Below are 18197 nucleotides of genomic sequence, written 5' to 3' on the forward strand. Positions count from 1 at the left end.
TTAAAAATATACTTTTAATAAAAGCAACAATTCTGGATTTTGGTGCAGAAATACATCTTCTTGCCTGCTGGATTTAAAAATGTCCTGCTAGCCATTGATATAAAAGGATATAAAAAGTAACTGATGGGCCATAAAATGCTCAGGTCTGCTCGAGCCCACTGAGCTATTGCCTACTTAGTTTTGGTGCAAGTCAAAAACTAAGTATTTTGTTGTGTGTAATAGAAAGATGGCCCCTAACTTGTTACACCCAAAGCACTAAAGAATTATAAGTCATTTGTGTTACCCTTTAGAGACGATCAGGGTTATCTAAAAAGAAAAAGCATGCAGCTTCATGCTTAGATTATTATTTTTAAATAACACATTTGTCACATTTTTATGATAGTATTTTCTCTGTCCATTAAAAATTGGTCATTTGAAGAATCTGGGCATCTTACATGGATAAATAAGTGAATTTGTTTTCTATTTAGACATGCGAAATAACAAAAAAACAAAAACCCTTTTTTATTATGTACAAAAATGTATTAAAGGAGCCTACCAAGTTTAATTTTTACCTAACCACATGTCTTCTATTTAGTAATAATCTTCAGTTGACTTATTTTATTCTAGCTTAGCCTAGCTTATATGTTTTCAGTTCTTTCATTGATTCATATGTTTGCATGTGCATACAAACACCATAGCCGTACTTTCACATACTGCACGTATCCATGCTTATGCAATCATATTTACATGCTCGTACTTCACTCCCTATACAATGTATACATGCACCCATATACAGATATAGTAAGGACTGATATGGGAATGTGATTATGCAAACTTTGGCACTTCATAAAGCCACAGCTTTACTTGGGATACTGAAGCCCTCTGCAGATGGTGTGATGCAGTCTAATTCCTGGCAACAATTAGACTGATTCAGATGGAATTTGCTGGCAAAATTGGGCAAAACAACTTATTTCCTCATCAGTAAATTAACAATTCACAATTTTCTTTCAGTAATGTTTTGAGTAGGAACCTCTTTCAAATGGTCTTAAAATTGTTCAGAGATTAGCTTGTTAGAAGAGGGAGGTCTCAGGTTAAAGTATTACCAAAGTTTTAGTAATGTCCTTGAATACAATTAACGTTGAGGTTCTCCATGTGACATAGCTGTTGTGCCATCCAGTCTCACTGTCCCAAGCTAATAAATATATTTCTTCATCTGAATTCTTAAACATCTCCAATCTTTCACCAACAGAAGTATTTTTTTTAATCTATGATGAAAGCATAGTAAATCCAATTTTTCCCCAACTCTAGTGCTGCTAGTGATTAGCTAGTCAGTCAATGAGTGACCTTAGCTTGCAAATTTAGTCATGGTGGAAAACACGAGTATCTGTTGAGAACGAACTACAAAACCGACAGCCCCATTTACACATTGCACTACATCCAAAACACACAAATGAGTCACATCGGCCCATTGTGCTGCAGAGGAACCCCTCCAGCATGTCTCTTAGATCAATTTCAGTGGTTGTATGTCTGCCTACAGGCTTCAACCTGCTCCAGCGTTATGCGCAATGTGTACTGATGAAGCAGAAAAAGGAGCAACATGCTGTAAGCCACACTCATTTGCCTAAGCGGTATAAATCACTGCTGGCAGTGAAGTGTACGCCTGTCCTCTGCACACTGAGCAGGGGGAAGAGAAGAGGAGAAAGAAGAGAGGAAAAAAACTGAGAGAGGGCGTCGACGAGCAGAGTTATGGGAGCAACAGGAAATGAGGGGATGGAAGATGGAAACAAAGAGCTGGGGATGATAGAAGTGGAGAAACATTTTTAAATATATTTACATGACTTGAGGTAATCCTCTATTTTCAACAGATGCTACAGTCGTACCACTGCCGAACTATGGCGTATTTTTCAGTTAGAAGCACATTTACATCCATTTTTTGCCTTTTTTTTTTAGCTTTAAAGGTGCAGGTCACATTCCATGAATACACCAGCTCAGCTCAAGCACTCCTGGTTACAAAAAGTCAAGGTTTTTCAAGCATTCATTTCATTTATAGCTCACAAGTGGTTCAATAATTCATTGTGTTCATTCTTGACTGTGTTCAAGTGAAGAGGCTTCACATGTCCGTTTAAAATCCTGCAATATTTAATTCGCACAGCGAGTATAATATGAACACTCAGTTCAAAAAGAGAGAGTTCATCTGAAGAAACAAAAAAAAAAAAAAGCTGTTTCACTTGCAGGTTCTTTGCACGTGCTGACATTTTACAGTCAGGATGTTTTGGTTTTGTTTTTTTTATAAGAAACTAAATCCATTAACATTTAAGCATTGATTCCAGTTGGTGTCCACCCACATCTAACATCCGAATACTTACTCAGTGAATGCAGCCTACCTACTGCAATGCCTTAATTTTAAGATGTGCATCTGCATGTGGTTTTGCTTAATTTTGTGTGACACCAGGAGGAATGCACCAGCAAAGAAAATGATTCAAGAGGGAAAAAAAGCTAAAGTACATTCAAAAATATAAAATTGCTAATCTGTCAGGAGGTTATATTTATTGGTATAATTTATCAAATGGAAAAATGCATTTAACCTCTTTAGGACTTTATATTTGTGCAAAGTTTTTAGGAACTTTGCAATGCTAGTGGACTCCTATTAATATTACTACAGCGTTAAAGAATCATCTTAAAATTTTAAAACATCTACATTTTAAAATATCCTTATATATGATGTATAAGATATATATGATGCAGTAATGTGGCTTAAATCATGTTTGACGCTTACCCAAAAATATGTGGCATCTTTAATCAACTGGATGTTGGATTATGAATATATTTATATGCATAGAAAGTGGATCCTGGGTTTTTATTTGCTTAAAACCCATGTGTTGCATGTGTCTACGGCACTGAAACGCAAGGCGGGTTTTCAATAGTAGCATAAATTTTTATATAAGAAATTTTGCAGGTTATTTTACTCTTGCTCGCTCCACCTTTTGAATAGTTTTAGAACAGCAACAACTGACAATGTTGTGAGCAGTCACCAAATCTTGAGATGTTTCCACTCAACTTGGAAAGAAAGAAGCGTAACCCTTGCAGTCGTCCAATTGGAACTGCAATTGGATGGCTGTGCTGAGAAGTGAAGCTTCATAAAGGTTTTACAAACAGCAGATGAAATATCCCATTCCTTCCTCTGTTTATGCCTCATGCTATGCAGTCCTGTTCATCACTGGCGACAACACAATCCTGACGTTAGCATGTGCCGACGGTCAGAACTGCTGCAGAGCAGGAGATGTTTTTCAGCATACTAATAGCCTCACCTACAGTCACTGCTGTCCTAACAACCACCCAATCCACCTGCCTCAGAAGTGAAACACACACTCGCGGCACACGCACACACACAAACCAAGATAATGTGAGAGAAGGATGTTCTGCAAGGTGCCCCCGGAGGGCCGCGGATCAGCAGGAGAAATGTTAATGATTAATTAGATGTTAGAGTTGCTGGTGATTAAAAACACGGAGGATCTTTGAGCGGCCCTGAGAGTAGTATGCTGGCATCATTGACTCATCTTTTTCTTCTCTCTGATACTGTGGAGACAGAAGAAACACACCCACCCACACACTCACTGCCATTAAGAGGAGAAATGGGCTGCAAATTAATACTCTCCTGCGACTGCCAAAAATGTAAGCACTGAATAAGAAAGAGGAATAAAGGAAAAGGCAGTCGATGACATGTTTTGTCCTCCTCATCAGTTTGTTTTGGGGCTTAGTTAATTGTGCACAAAATGACCCGATACCCGCTTCGCCATTCTGACTATTTTACAGAAGTCTCTTGAGAAGACAAAGTAATTAAAACTTTATTCTCTCTGGCATACTTCTGCATATTTTGTGAATAAGTAAATCTAATTTGGTTTGGTTTCAACACTTCCTATAAAGACACACAGTTGACTATGTGGGAGACCTCAGAATGGATTGATGCACAGACAGAAATAAAACTGAAAGCAATGCTACAGAACATTGTTGAAGTATGGCGGTGCTCTCCAGTGACCATTGGCAGATGGGCTGATGATCCGCGGCTCCTGCTCTGCTAAATTGGGAACACAGAGTCTGTTCTCTAAATGACCTCCTCATCAACAGGATGCACCCTGCAGTCATTCTTCTGTTCGCAAACACCAGAAGCATCTTAAAGAGCATCACTCTTAGCATCTTTCACAGTCAGAGGCATGCCGAAAACAAAATCCACTAAAACTGCCAAATTGCCCTTGAGACTCAGGGAGCGAGTGCAACATTGACTTGACAAGAGAATCTCTTCATCTTTTCCTTACCCTCCTCTTTCTCTTCCTCCGAGTATTGATTGCCTCTGAATGGATAAGCATTTTTTTTTCTCTCCTTTATCGGTGCAAATAGTGCCAGATTCCCTCTCCTGTCTGTCTCTCTAACCTTCAGGGAGGCAGTCAGGCAGTGATTTAGTGTTCTTCCAGCTGGTGTAGGCAAGCCTCAATTTGAAACAGACAAAATATAAGCGGCAGCCTCCGATCAATAGCCGACTGTTCGCAGTTCTTCCTCCCAGACCCGTATGCACGCAGAGGTCAGTGCTTACCTGATCAATGGCTGCAAATATAATCGATTTGCAGACGTGGCTTCTGCAAACGACAGCTCTAATGTGAAACTAAATTGCTGCTCAGTTTGTGTAAGGATTGACTGTGAAAAGGCTGAAACCACATTCTTTTTGTAAGAGAGGGAAGGTGTTAATGGGAAGGATTCCCATGGAAACAAGTTGTAAGCATCCGTACTATAATCCAGCTCACCGTGATCATTGCCAGTGCTGCCAATAGGTGTAGTTTGTTTCAAATACTTGTTATAGTCACCTTGGTACTAAATTAGCTTACACCTCCACAAATGAACAGCAAAGAAATTTTTTTAAAAAAGGGGGGAGTATTAATATTTGTAAATCATTTACAAATGATCTGACTGAGATATGAATGAAAAGCTGCTTTAAAATAAACTGTTAAATAAAAAAATCTCTTTAAGAAGTTATATATTTTATTCTATATTTTCTTTTAGATTGGGTTTGGTCCTGAAGTATTTTGTTTAGGGACAGTGTATCTGATAATATTGGGATAAATGATTATAGGCATCCACAGGACAAAACCTTTTACTGTAATCACTTTAAAGTTTATTAAACACAAAGTCTGGGATTACACTGCAAAGTCTGAGCACTTGTTTAAAGAACACATTCATTGTTTAAGTGCAATTAATTTATAAATAAATCAAATATGACTTTAGATGCATAATGCAAACATTATTACAAACTAAACTTTTTATGATTTATTTACGTACTATAGACTTCTTTCCAGAGTCTATCTGTAGAAAATTGTCCTGAAATTAATCTTAGCTTGCGTTGCAATATGATTAACCAGAATTGAATTTTATTACACCTGAAGCTTTTTCCAAGTGCCGCGAACACGGGAACATTGTCTACATGCTCTTTGGATTCCTCGCTTCCTTCGGTTTTCAAGCAATCCAATGTCTGGATTTTGAGGTTGTGAATCAGATATAAAATGATTTCTGAAAGACTATTATCACTCTCATGTAGTAGTTTTTCCTCCTCTTTCTCAGTTTGAATAATGACACCACTCTGTCTGGCCAAGTATCTGAGAACAAAGCGGTCAAGGTAAAATGAGTGGAGAGGTCCCTTCCATCTCTGCCTTTTTTGTCCTTTAATCATTGGAGTGCCTGCTATCTCTGCAATAAGCTAACACACACATGCAACAAAAAAAAACCCCTCATACTGCTATGTGTATCAGTTTTTACATATGCACACACCAGACAGATGGTTGGAGCTGTGCTCTGACAGAGGCTAAAGCACAGGGCACCTCCACTCTTCAAAGTCTCTTCGCCTCTCCTCGCGTTGCTTTTTCAAATGCCATCTGTACCCAGGCTCACTAATGTTACTTAAAACAAGGACATTGCAGTTTTTATGCCTCTAATTAGAAGCCAGCAGGAAGAGGGTCTCTTTTTCACTCTGCCATATTATAAAATGCTTTAGAAAGGTAAGTTTAATTATTTATTACAGTTGGCACACCGTAGTTTCTGACATAAAAGATAAAAGTCCTTAAATGAAGGAGTAGAGTATCCCCTAAAAAACAACAATATTTCAGCTGTAGACACATGTGGTCATGCTTGTTTCTGTCTTCTTAATTGTGTGGCTCTGATGACAAGGATAGAGTTCACTAGATGGATGAAGGTCTGTGTGTGTTTGAAAAGGAAACAAAAAGTGTGCGTATTTCATTACCCGGCAGCCAGGTTTCTCACCTCTCCTTTTTTCCGGTGCTCTCAGAGGAGCAGTCATTTCTCTTTGTCAGTCAGTCACTGTTTGGGGAAATGATAGTGGGTTTTAGAGAAATAGTGGCTTTGTTTGGGAAGGAGCGAGCAAGAATAGCACAGCTTCCTTTCATCATCATCCTTTTTTCTGTCACCTCTTTACATTCTCCTCTGTCACCTTCTCTCTCCTTTTGTCCTTCCCTTCCTTTACTCCCCGTCTCCACTTTTTGCACTCTCTCCCTTTTTTCTTCCCAGTCTTGCCTTTCCCCACCCCGGTACTCACTCCTCGTCTCCCCCATCTTCTTTCCTCCTGTTTCCCCTTGCCCTAGTCTGAGGTGGCGTGTTATTAGTAAGGCAGACAATGTGCCTGTCGGTGTGTGTTATAGAGAGATAAGCACAGGTAGAGAGAGTTACGTAAGCTCCTGTTGATTACTGTGGAGGAAAGGGAGGCTAGAAAAAGCGTGAGAAGGGGAAGAAAGTGAGTGAGAAAGACAGACTGCTGTACTTTAGTAAGTACATTGTGCTCTAATGTCAGCGGTATGGCTGGCAGGTGCTTGATAAGTAGAGCCAGACTTCTGGGGCTGCTTGAAAGGACAGTCAGGATTTGGCTTTTTAGATTGCTAGTTTGTTTATGTTGTTGTGTTTAACAGGAGGAAAATAAACTGCTTGCATGGTATATTGCACTAATAAGGCATGACAAGGGTATAAAAAAAACTAAACATAGGGCAGGACAAACTGAATATTGTAAGCTGTTTGTTTGTTTGTATCTTTTTTTTTTTTTTTTTTTATCCAAAGCAGCTCAGTGATTATAACATGAGCTTCATTTGGTTTTAGTCAAACTCTAAACAAAACAATCAGATCTAATCCTAGATGCTATAGTATGTTTCCAAAGCTCTAGACTTCCATTTTTGTCCAAAATTAATTTGAGTTTACTAAAGTGATGTACATTTTGTTACGAAATTAGTATCACGAGTAATTTTTCCCAAATCCAAGTTTGAAATTAACTAAATAAACACTTTGAATGCCTTGTTTTCTGTTTTAATGTTTTATGAAACCATGACATATGATGATTCAAGGTCCTTCTGAATGAACAAAACCTTACTTACTTATTGTACTTACTACAGTAAGTGCATTCTTTTCATCTCTGTAACATGAATATACTAAAACATACATATTATAAATTTAGAGGCAGCTTTTAAACTTTGTTAGGTGACTGACCTCTTGACCTTTGATATGTTGTGGATGGCAGAAATAAGGAGCAGAATGATAGCTAACTGGGGTATAAATACTAATTTATACTTTCCTTTAAGTAAAAACGTTATTTGATAATACGAGAATGGGGACAAATTACACAGTAATAAACCAAAGAGATTAAGGAAGACTGCAACATTTGTTTTGCCAGACAAATAAACTGAAGTAAATCAGACCGAAAGCTCTAAATGTATTATTAGTTTGCAGAGAGTTCCTCAAACAACCTCAGATCAGTTCTTCTGGACATCAATACTTGCCGATTGGCATTGCTCCTTTACAGAGCTCCTCAGGTAGCCTTATCATATCAAGCCTTCTTCCTGCTAATTTCTTGGATTAGTCTGTAATTTGCCTGCTCATTTTAGGCAGCATTATCCTCCCCTTCCGCTTCCTGGAATTATAGTTTTCAAAATTTCTATCATTAGGGGAAATGACAACCTCTGAGCCATCAATTTCTCTGAAAATGGCAAGGTTTGCTGAAGATTTGGCTCAAACTACGCATGTTTGCAATATTTGCAATTTAAATGGGTTCAGCAGCACAAAGGTGAGTTCCCCTTAGGAATGTTAGGCATTTCTAAGGTTCAATGCAACTCCCTGAACATTGTGCTGAACTTGACAATTGTTTGTTTTTCTTTGCGACAAACAAATTTTTTTCTGATATCTGAATTTCAGTAGAGACAAACTATTTTCCATCTCCAATATTAAGTTGCAGGAGAGCGACGATGAACATGACAAGAACAATCAGGATTGGCCTGTTTCCAGCAAAAATGAATGAAAAAAAGAGTTTGAAAGATACAAACTCTAAGGATCTGAATTAACCTGACATGTTAGTAAAATACAAGAGATGTGTAACACTAGTAGTAGATAGAAAAGGGGCTCATTGAGATGGTGAGAAGCTTGGAAAAAGTACAGAGTTCAAGATGTTGTGGGTTTAGAGGTGTATTGTGCAAAGGCTTCAAATCACATGTATTCTCCTTTTTATGTATTTATTTATTTAGGATAAGAGAAGGGCTTGGAAAATAACGGTTTTCATATGCATTTTTGCAATTAAAAATTGGAAAAGTGTGGCAGGCATTTGTTTTCAGCTGACTTGAAAGAATCACCCTTTACTGCACAGGCAGGTCCAAGTTTTGAGTCTTACCACATGATTTGTTTCCAGATTTAGCTCCTTCTTCCCTTTTCCACTCAATTTCTACCAGGTTTCTTGTGCCTGCTGACAAAAACCATCACATCATGCAGCCATCAGCCACTCCATATGATTCAACATATGGGGTGGCTTCTTTTGTGAATAACCTTCTTCACTTGCTTTGTTTCCAGAAAAGTGAAATTTGCGAAATGGGTGACTAATTGTAGTCTTGTCAACAACTCTTCCTCCTAATCTGTGGATCTGCAGCTCCTCCAGAGTAACCAGGGGTTTCTTGACTGCTTCTTAGATTACTGTTCTCCTTTCAAGGCCTATTTGCAGTTTTTTTCACACTTTTCTCTTCATGGATGATTAAAAAAAACAAAACGTTTGGGTAATTTCTTTATAATCTAACGTTGCTGTAAAACCTGTTCCTTGGTCTTCATGATGCTGTTTCTTTTCTAATGTTCATTAACAAACCTGTGTGAACTTCACAGAACAGCTGTATTTATACCGAGACAAAATTACAGACAGATGGATTCCAGGTGTCTTTTGAAGACATTTGCTTGTACTGGATGTTTTTTAGAGACATCGCTGTACATGGCCAAGCTTTTCATATTTTATTTGTGGAACAATTTGAAAAACATGATTCTTTTTTCTTCCACTGACAACTATGCTCTACCCCGTGTGTTTCAGATGGCAGTAAGCAACAAGGGAATACACTCAGTTTGGATTGCAGTTGGTTATGGAAACTTTAGATATTTTGTTTTATTGTGAATGTTTATTTAACCAGAAAGGGACTCATTAAGATCAAAGGCTTATTTTGCAAAAGCATTCTGACTAAGGAAGGTAGCAGCTCAAAAACAGCTTCAGTTGAAAGACAGTCCAACAATAAAAACACGAAAGATAGTGAAAACTGCATAAAGATGTAGAAGATGTATGTTTCGGAGGTTTTAACATGTTTAAACATGTTTAAGTTTCTGAAGATTTGAGGAGTTTCCTGGGGTTTTTTCCATGCCAAACATACCTGAACGTCCTAATAAAACATTACGAGTTAGATCTTTTCTCATTGTTGTGTAAAAGTATACCACTATGCATCCCAGACCTTTGGATCTTTAAGCCGTACATCGTTCCTAATTAACCTTTATCATTATTCATGCGGTAGAATCCCCTTATTACAAAGCTAAGCAAGGAAATGCAAACGAGACATGATCAGGCATGTGAGTGGACACTCAATGTGGAACAAAATCCTGCTTTATTATCCACTTTGGCTCGCTCGCCTCCTTACCATGCAGTTCCTGTTGCAGGTCAATGGTTCACATGTGGAGCTATGTCACATAAACACATAAAACGGATACAATTGTGTGCTTTTTTATACAACTTTAAATGCAAGTCCTCTCTGTTCACACTTCATGCTTAGAAGCATTTTTCTTCAAGTCGCAACAGAATTGCGTGCGTTCCTGTGTGTGTTTGCGCCGGGCCTTCATCTGTATGCCAAGCATTTATCTGGAGGGTCTCCAGTGAGAACCAGCTTAGGAGGAGCTCAAGGCCAAACAAGTGCGAGGATTAAAGGACGATACAGAGTCCTCTCTTCTTTCTCATCGCAGTGGAGGAAGAATATGAGCAGCGCTCTCTACTCCTGTAACTAACACTGAGGTGCCCTTGAGCAAGGTTCTTGGAGTGTCCAAGTGTCTTTTAGCAAAATACTTTTGTGAAATTGTGCTGATTCCAATTATAAGGGAGAAACGTGCTGCTGGGGAAGTATTTAGTGCTTAGGAGAAATTTAATAATCTACAAATGCCCATTACAAGAACAGTAAATGGCTGTCGCCCAAACGGAGCTCTAGAGAGATAGCAATGCCCCTAATTTTACCTCACACTCTGCTCAAACTCGCCAAAAACTGTAATAAATAAATGAATCAGTTGAATCAGCAGTGGTAGTTGTTTGCACTGTGCAGATCCTATTAGAACAGTTATTTTCTGGTTGTGACAACCTAATTAAAATGTACAGGTTCAGAGCTGGCACAAAGGTATAAAAAAAAAGGGAGGGGAAATTGTGAAAGCCTGTCAGAGGAGAGGGAACCGGAATCTTTAAATGTGGGAAAGGAAGTAATTTGCAGTAGAAAGCTAATGAAATTGTCAAACAGGTAAAATTAAAATATTTTTGCCTCAGCTCTGGTAAGATCTGTGACGGAAATCCAAAGCTGGAGCTTTGCTGACTTTAAAAAAGAAATCTCCAAGATTAGTTCTTATTTGAAAAGTATTTAGAACAACAAGAAATTATGTTCAAATAAATGAATAAAGCAAATCCACAGAGCTGCTTTATATGCACTAATATAAGCAGGCCAATATTATTTTTTTAAAATCACAATAAGAGTTTATCATAAAACCAAAGCACTTAAAGAAAAGCATCAGGACGACATTTCTAAACATCAATTTATGAAATTTTGCTAACTTCCGTCAACTAGGAGAACTTTTACATATTTCAGATTTAACATAGTGTACATTTAATTACCAATTTTTTTAATTCTACTTAAAACAACAATTTTTATTTTTTTTTTAAATGTACACAACTGTGCACTGTTATCCAAATAAAATTTCTTTTTGAGTTAAGAACAAAATGGAGGAATATTAAAAAGATTTTTCTGCTCTAAAACAGAACTGTAGCAGAAAAATGGACTCTTTGTGCACACTAGAACTGTGGAGATAAACTAATTTGGAAGAGAGGAAATGCATCTAGATTGGATGAAAATCTAGATGCATTGTTTTTTTTGTTTTGTTTTTTTGTGTACATCAGTAAAAATCTGTTCACTTGAGTACTGATTAACATTGTCTTTATAAATGAACTGACAAAAGTCTTATTCTGCTGCCAGTCGTTTTGTGGAGCAGCATTATGTTCTCAATGGCACCTCCTACTGTTCAGGAAGACAACAGCAGCATGTCATGGCGCTCTGTTAAGAAGGACTACTGCATAATAATTGAGAAGTGAACTGAATCTGAATCTAGTGGTGGTTTCTGATACGGGTGATATCGGCAACTACTCAGAGTGGCATCTTTAGGTTGATATCACACTTATATTACATCGTTTAAAGAAGCATATCTTCAGCAGTTATTGAATTAGAGGGAGGGTGCTCCCTGAAAAAGTCGGCAGTCTATCACGGAGCAACAGAGATAAACAAGACAAACAACTGTTAATCTACACACTTAAGTACAGTTAAGGTTGATCAATGTATGCATGAAGAACATGCAAATTGAGAACCTTCTTTGCCACTAAATGTCAGTAAACGATCCTTTAATACAAAATCTTTATTTTACCCAAAATATCAGAAAAGTTTCTTATTTCATGTCTTTAAAAAGTAAATCCAAAACCAGAGGATGACTTATTACTATGTGCAGCAGTAGAGTGGAAACAGGATAAGACATATTTAATTAATGACTTGCTTTCAAAGAGCGTATTTTTATGATGCAGCTTGGCTGGAAATTAAATAACCTTGTGATGCCTGCGCCCCGCTGAGGAAACGAGAACAAAAGAGAGTGAGATGGTCAAGGTGCTTCTCTGAATAAAAATTCAGGGGAGCTAGTGCCATGAGACAAGCCAAGAGGAAGTGTATATAAAAAAGAAATAGGGAGCGGGATGGCATGTACAAAAATGTGGAATAACAATAAGGAGAGCTTTTTAAGTGTGAGAAAGAGGCAGTACACAACGATGCCTCAAACACAACATTGGCTTCTTTCTTACTGCCTTTCTTTTATTCAGCTTCAGTCACACAGACGTGTCTGTGTGCACACAGTATTATGTAAATAGTCTCTTCGGCAGAGTGCTGCTGTCACTGAGCGAGCATCCTCTGGGCCATCCAGGCAACCTCATTAAAACGAGGCACAGCATCCATTAATAGATACCAGTGTGCATGTACACATGTGCACACACACATCCATACGTAGACAGTCAATAAAACACACAAAGCATTCACAGACACCAATAAAGGACCTCCTGGGAAGCACATCTCTAAATGTTCCTCTTAGGTGGCAGTCAAAAAAGCGTCGCCAAGGAAACGGCTTAAATGTCACTGAGAGCAATGCACGAAGAGTGTGTGGTGACCGTGACTGCAGACAGTAGAAGAAAAGAGTGGACAATGCAGCTTTAAACTGAGGAATTAGTCTATAGTGTGAGTTATTCTTATGCTAAATGACTTCTTGAGTGGAGCAGGTCTTTATGCTGCCTATAAATAAAAGCCAGACTTTTATTTATAGGATATAGAGTTCTTATAATGGTCATGGTATGGTATTTGTGAATTCTTATACATTAAAAGTTACGAGTTGCTTCTTATTTCCAAAAAATCTGTTTTTGTGACACTCAGGAAGAAATTCATTTATTTCCTAGATATTTCCCTACTTCAAAATGTTGAAAACATTGAAACATTTTGCTATCAATTATGAAATGGAGATGCCGGCTCTTGACACAAGACCAACTTTAAACCATATCTTCATACCATTTCCCTTTTTTTAAAGCACAACACAAACATGAATAAAAAAAATAAAATATAAAAACACAGCCAAAACTTTAAGTTTGGCCTCATAAGTATGTTAAAAGCAAATGTTTTATTCGTATTTAAATTTAAGAATGGTATAAAAAATGCTCATCCCTACCATACATGGGAAATTACATTGCAGACAAAACCAACTGTCCTAATTGAGAGAAGATTTGAAGAATTTTAAAAAAGTGAATGTCCAAAAAACATGGCTGTAATTTGCTTTGCTTGTTTTTTTGTTGGAATATTGAAGAACAGTGTGATCTGTCATTTGATGCTGAAACAGCATCCCAGTATCAACTGTGGTTTGTCTCAGAGTTGCACCATGAATCCATACAGAGCAGAAATGTGCTACAAGCGTATTTGAAGATGAGCAATTTGTCCTGATATCTACTGAATTAAGTATAAAAGGGCTGAAGGGGCAATTTTTTCTGCTAATTTTTCTGAATTAGCAGAAAAAATAATGTTAAGCATGTAGTGCTCCTAACTGGCTAGTGGCTGTGCTATCAAGTAGATTTGTCTATAGTCACTTCATTCACTCTGGGAGATGCCATTTTGCTTGTTTATGTTTGCATTTGGCAATGCCTCAAAACAAAAACAAAAAATCATCTGTAGAAAATAACTTTCTCTTCTAAAATCCTGAAAAATGACAGTACTTTTTAAATGATTAATAAGTAAACTGTAGTCAGACTTCTATTTCAGGACAAATGTGACATCTCTGTTTGCAAACAAATACCAGATTATACTGCCAATAAAAACATTTAGAATCCTGGATTTTCTGTTTGTTTAAGTTACTAAGACACTCTTCAATTTAGACATTTTTCGAAAAGACCTTAAAAATCTTAGATTGAACTTACTGAAACTCATTCAAGCCCGAAGGTTTTTCCAAAAAGCTATTCTGTGATTAAATTACTGAAGTGAGAAAGGAGAAAGCAAGAGTTTGAAAAATGTGATCCCTGCATTACGATACAAACATATATGCATGTATAGGTTAAACTTTAACGTTCTGTTTGATACCTGTAAAGTAAAAGGAGCCCTCTGTCTGTTTTTGATCTGCTGGCCCCGCAGGTGGCTCCCGAGGTGTGGGCTTCATCCGCTTTGATAAGAGGATAGAAGCAGAGGAGGCCATCAAGGGCCTGAACGGCCAGAAACCTTCTGGTGCCGCAGAGCCAATCACGGTCAAGTTTGCCAACAACCCAAGTCAGAAGACCAGCCAAGCCCTCCTGTCACAGCTCTACCAGTCACCCAACCGCCGATACCCCGGCCCCCTTCACCACCAGGCTCAGAGGTTCAGGTGAGTTGACCCAGGATAGGTCTGGTAAGAGATCAGCCAGATTAAGCCGTAGATGTGATTTTAAAAATGTGCTTCAAGCAGAGTTTACAAACTTCAGTATCGATATGTGCTTTATGTATCGTGCAACTCTAGAAGAAACTTTTTAATGTATGACTATTTAAGGATTTTATCACTACGTACTGGGATGTATATGATATAAACCCAGGAGAATGCAAGAAGAATTAAATATTTAGTCAGCAGAAGAAATGCAGTAAGCTTCAATATGTACATTTGTTTTTAGTCAATATATATGCTATAAACAACAGGATGATTTCGAAAATATTTGCATCAAATGAAATTGATTAGATTCTTTAAACAGAGGAGGCAACACCTACACACAGAGAGCATGACTCATCTCTTTGTGTTACACCAGTGAGGCTCATTTTCCTCCTGCAAACAGTCATTTTGCCAAACAGGTCCTCTGTTTGAACAACAGCTGTGAGCTCTGCACCTGGTGCAGGTGTGTGATAGACCAATGAGAGCTCTGGGTGTGTCCACCCCCCATCAGAGAGAAACTGTTGAGAAGAGACTGTGGGGTTCTGTCGTTCACAACTTTCGATGTCTTGTCATTTCACCTCCTTGCCATTATGACCGTTTCTTCACTGCATCTTTTTTTTTTTTTTTTGCCTGGGCAAAAACATGTATTGGCGTTAAAAAGCTTTAAAAGCCACACATTTCTTTTACGTTAGAGTCATAATTAAATATAACAGACACCTTCATAATGAATCCTAATAATGTTGTTCACTCTTTTAGCTGCACAAAAGGACAATACAAGTGGCAGAATTAAAATGACTGGTAATTCAAATTCATATGGCACAATTCCTGCCCTGCAGGCTGTAATTTTATTTTTTTATTATTCTCCGTTTCATAAGAAGGGAACAGAAGATTTGAAAGTAAAATTATTCCTAAATCAAATGGGGTTTCAATAAGATGTGAAGCAGTTTTCAGCTCCAATAGTTGTTTTTGCACAGGTTGGTTATTTTCACACTAAGCCATGGCTTAATTTTCTATACACAAACCCACTGCCTTAATGATGTCACACCTAATCATTTCTTAATATTCACACTAACCTGAAACTGATTAGTTGTTTTAAATCACACCACATCCAGAGATGGTTTTGTCTTTCTCGCTGACACACATTACGCTCCATCGTCAGACATGGTTCAGAATTACAGACAGAACATGCGTTTATACATTTTCTTCTCCGTTACAATAACACTAAGCCGGTCGTGCTGTTTACTCTCAATCAAAGTCAGAGCTTGGAAGGTATTTTTCTTCTGCAGCGGCTTCCCTGGTGTGACACCTGAGCGATGTAGCGTGGCTGTGTGTCTGTGATACGCCAAGCCAATTTACAGGCTCCGCAGGAGAGCTGTCGTTTCTCATCACAACTCACAACCACAGGACACTTCCTCACTGTGTCCTCCTGCTCCTGCTCTCTGCTCCTGAGCCCCTCAATGAAACCTCAACACTTTGCAAGTTTTAAATGTGCTTGGTGAGCACTACTTTACCCTTTCTCTAAAACTGATGCCTAAACAAAGAAACTGTAAAAAAAAAAAAAAAAAAAAGATTATTATTGTGTTTTAATGTCTTATTTTTTAAAAATGACTCAACTTATTAAAAAAGACTAAATCTTAGCCACACCGATTGAGACTACCAAATCACTTGCAAAATTCTAAAATAATGACTTTTACAAGTTATTTTCTTAAATGTTCTTCAAAACCAAAAGTTCACCAAGAATAGCATTACGAGATCAGGGATTTTATATGCTTCCAATCAGTTAATTGACAGCATTTGTTAAGTGGAACATACCATTTTCTTGTGTGAAATCATGGGGAAAATCTTTGGCTAAAATTTCCAGATGTTGAGGAAAACCATCCCGACTGTGAAGTATGGGAAGTAGATGTTGTGTAGCTGTTTTGCTTTTGGAGGGAGTGGTGCACTTAAATCAGATTAAATCATAAGAAAAGAAGAATATATGGAACATACTGAAGCAAAATCTCATGTCATACAATGCTTAGGAAAAGCTTCGGTGTAGCAGAGTATTCCAAATAAACGTTTTAACTCAATTTAAGCTAATCAGACATTGCTTCTTAGAAAGTAGTATCTTATGCAAACTGTTACCTTAATAGGTTTAATTTTTTTTACAACACTAAATATCACTTTGATGGAGCATAACATTTTAAGCTGAAGTCACATGTACAAATGTCCCTTTTTTAAATCCACCGTAGTATTGGAGTTCCTCCCAGGTTTGAAGACAATGTTTCCAGCTCCTAAAAGGACCTATAACGTTTGTGACAAAATCACATGGGCCTGCTGTAACACGTGTTAATGTATATTGTACTTGTACAGTCTGTTTCCAAGACAGAAAACATAATCAACTCCAACACAATACACCAAACCCTACATCCTGGGCTTATTTCTGATCCTCAGTTGTTAACCAGTGCTAGTAATTAGCAAATTAGCCTCATTATATCCAGGGCAGGAGCCAATTTTAATTGAACAGATTTTTGTTTTAGAAAAGCAAAGGAAAAAAGCGCCCTTTCCTCCATTAGACTGCATTGATGGGGAGCACAAAAGCCCTTTTGTTTCTGTGGAGCTTGTAGAGGCAGCGTGAAGAGCTGGCAGAGTGTTTGCACGGTGAGTCTGCATCCGCGTGTGTTCATACATATGTGAGGGAAAGAAGGGGAAGGGAGCAAGTTTTAGCAGCAGGTTGTTTTGTTGTGGCCCCATGGTCAGCAGATGTCTTGATGCTCCTAGGGATGGAGCACCTCTCCTCTGAGTTTCCTCTCCAGTTGACTCCTTTATCCACAAAGCAGGCTGTTCGTTCCCTTCCCACATAATGGACTAATTACTGTTTTAATGATTTCGCATATCCTTCTCTCCTCTGTAGTTCTTTGTTTTCAGGCTGCTTTTACATTTTGCGGTTATTCTAGGCAGAAAAATTGCTACAACGTAGAGCAACTGCACTATGATCTTGGAATATATAGATCTACAAATAACACAAAATTTAAATGAATTGTTAAAATCAGGTTTGCTACAATATAGCAAACCTGTCCCTTCAATTAAACACAAACATTGTTCGAGTTTAATTATTATTCATTTACAATTCAAAATATCTGACTTAATTAACTGCTACGCTACAAGATAATTCTCTGCAGGATTTCTAATGTGCAAGCCAGTTAATTACAGTGAAAAACTATCAATATTAAAATGTCCCTGAAAGATTACAACTGCTAAACTATTTTCTCTCCAAGGCAAGTTTTAGTCAAAATAGTAAGATATAATTGTTATTAGTTTACATATCTCCATCAAACTGGGTGATTATAACAGGGATAACAAATGGTGTTCACATCTAAATACACAGTTCTGTTATCTGCTTTGGTCCTCTCTGAACAAATGAGCATTAATCTCCTCAGGTTTTCAACTTTACTTGAGCTAGTCTCAAAGTTTATCAGAGCAGACCGAGTCAACACTGGGTTGCCTAAAACCATGAGTTGCTTTGTGCAGGTACCTTTCTTACAAAAGCAACTGATCTGTCAAGAAACCAGACAGAGTCACTCAAAGTGAGAAATGTCTCCCACAAAGCATGATATACTAAGTTAGATTGCCAAAGGTATTTGCTTGTCGGCCTTCAGACACAAAGTAACTTGAGTTTATGCATCTCTGAAATCTAA

At 37.8% G+C, this 18197-nt stretch overlaps 2 protein-coding genes across 12 annotated transcripts in view; one reads left to right on the forward strand and one right to left on the reverse strand.

The window, feature by feature from the left end:
* agbl4 (AGBL carboxypeptidase 4) overlaps positions 1 to 18197 on the reverse strand; it is a 442148-nt gene that overhangs the window by 359935 nt on the left and 64016 nt on the right. The gene's annotated exons all lie outside the window — the stretch shown is intronic.
* The window catches only part of elavl4 (ELAV like neuron-specific RNA binding protein 4), a 91494-nt gene that overhangs the window by 60490 nt on the left and 12807 nt on the right, over positions 1 to 18197 (forward strand). For 6 of the 11 annotated variants that reach the window (XM_044130241.1, XM_044130232.1, XM_044130234.1 and 3 more), the window contains one exon: positions 14259 to 14484. In XM_044130241.1, coding sequence (XP_043986176.1) covers positions 14259 to 14484 — 226 coding nt within the window. Of the gene's footprint in view, positions 1 to 14249; positions 14485 to 18197 lie in introns of all 11 variants that reach the window. The other 5 variants (XM_044130231.1, XM_044130233.1, XM_044130237.1 and 2 more) reach the window with 1 other exon arrangement.

Source organism: Gambusia affinis, linkage group LG10, assembly GCF_019740435.1.
Source record: "Gambusia affinis linkage group LG10, SWU_Gaff_1.0, whole genome shotgun sequence".
Lineage (NCBI taxonomy): Eukaryota > Metazoa > Chordata > Actinopteri > Cyprinodontiformes > Poeciliidae > Gambusia > Gambusia affinis.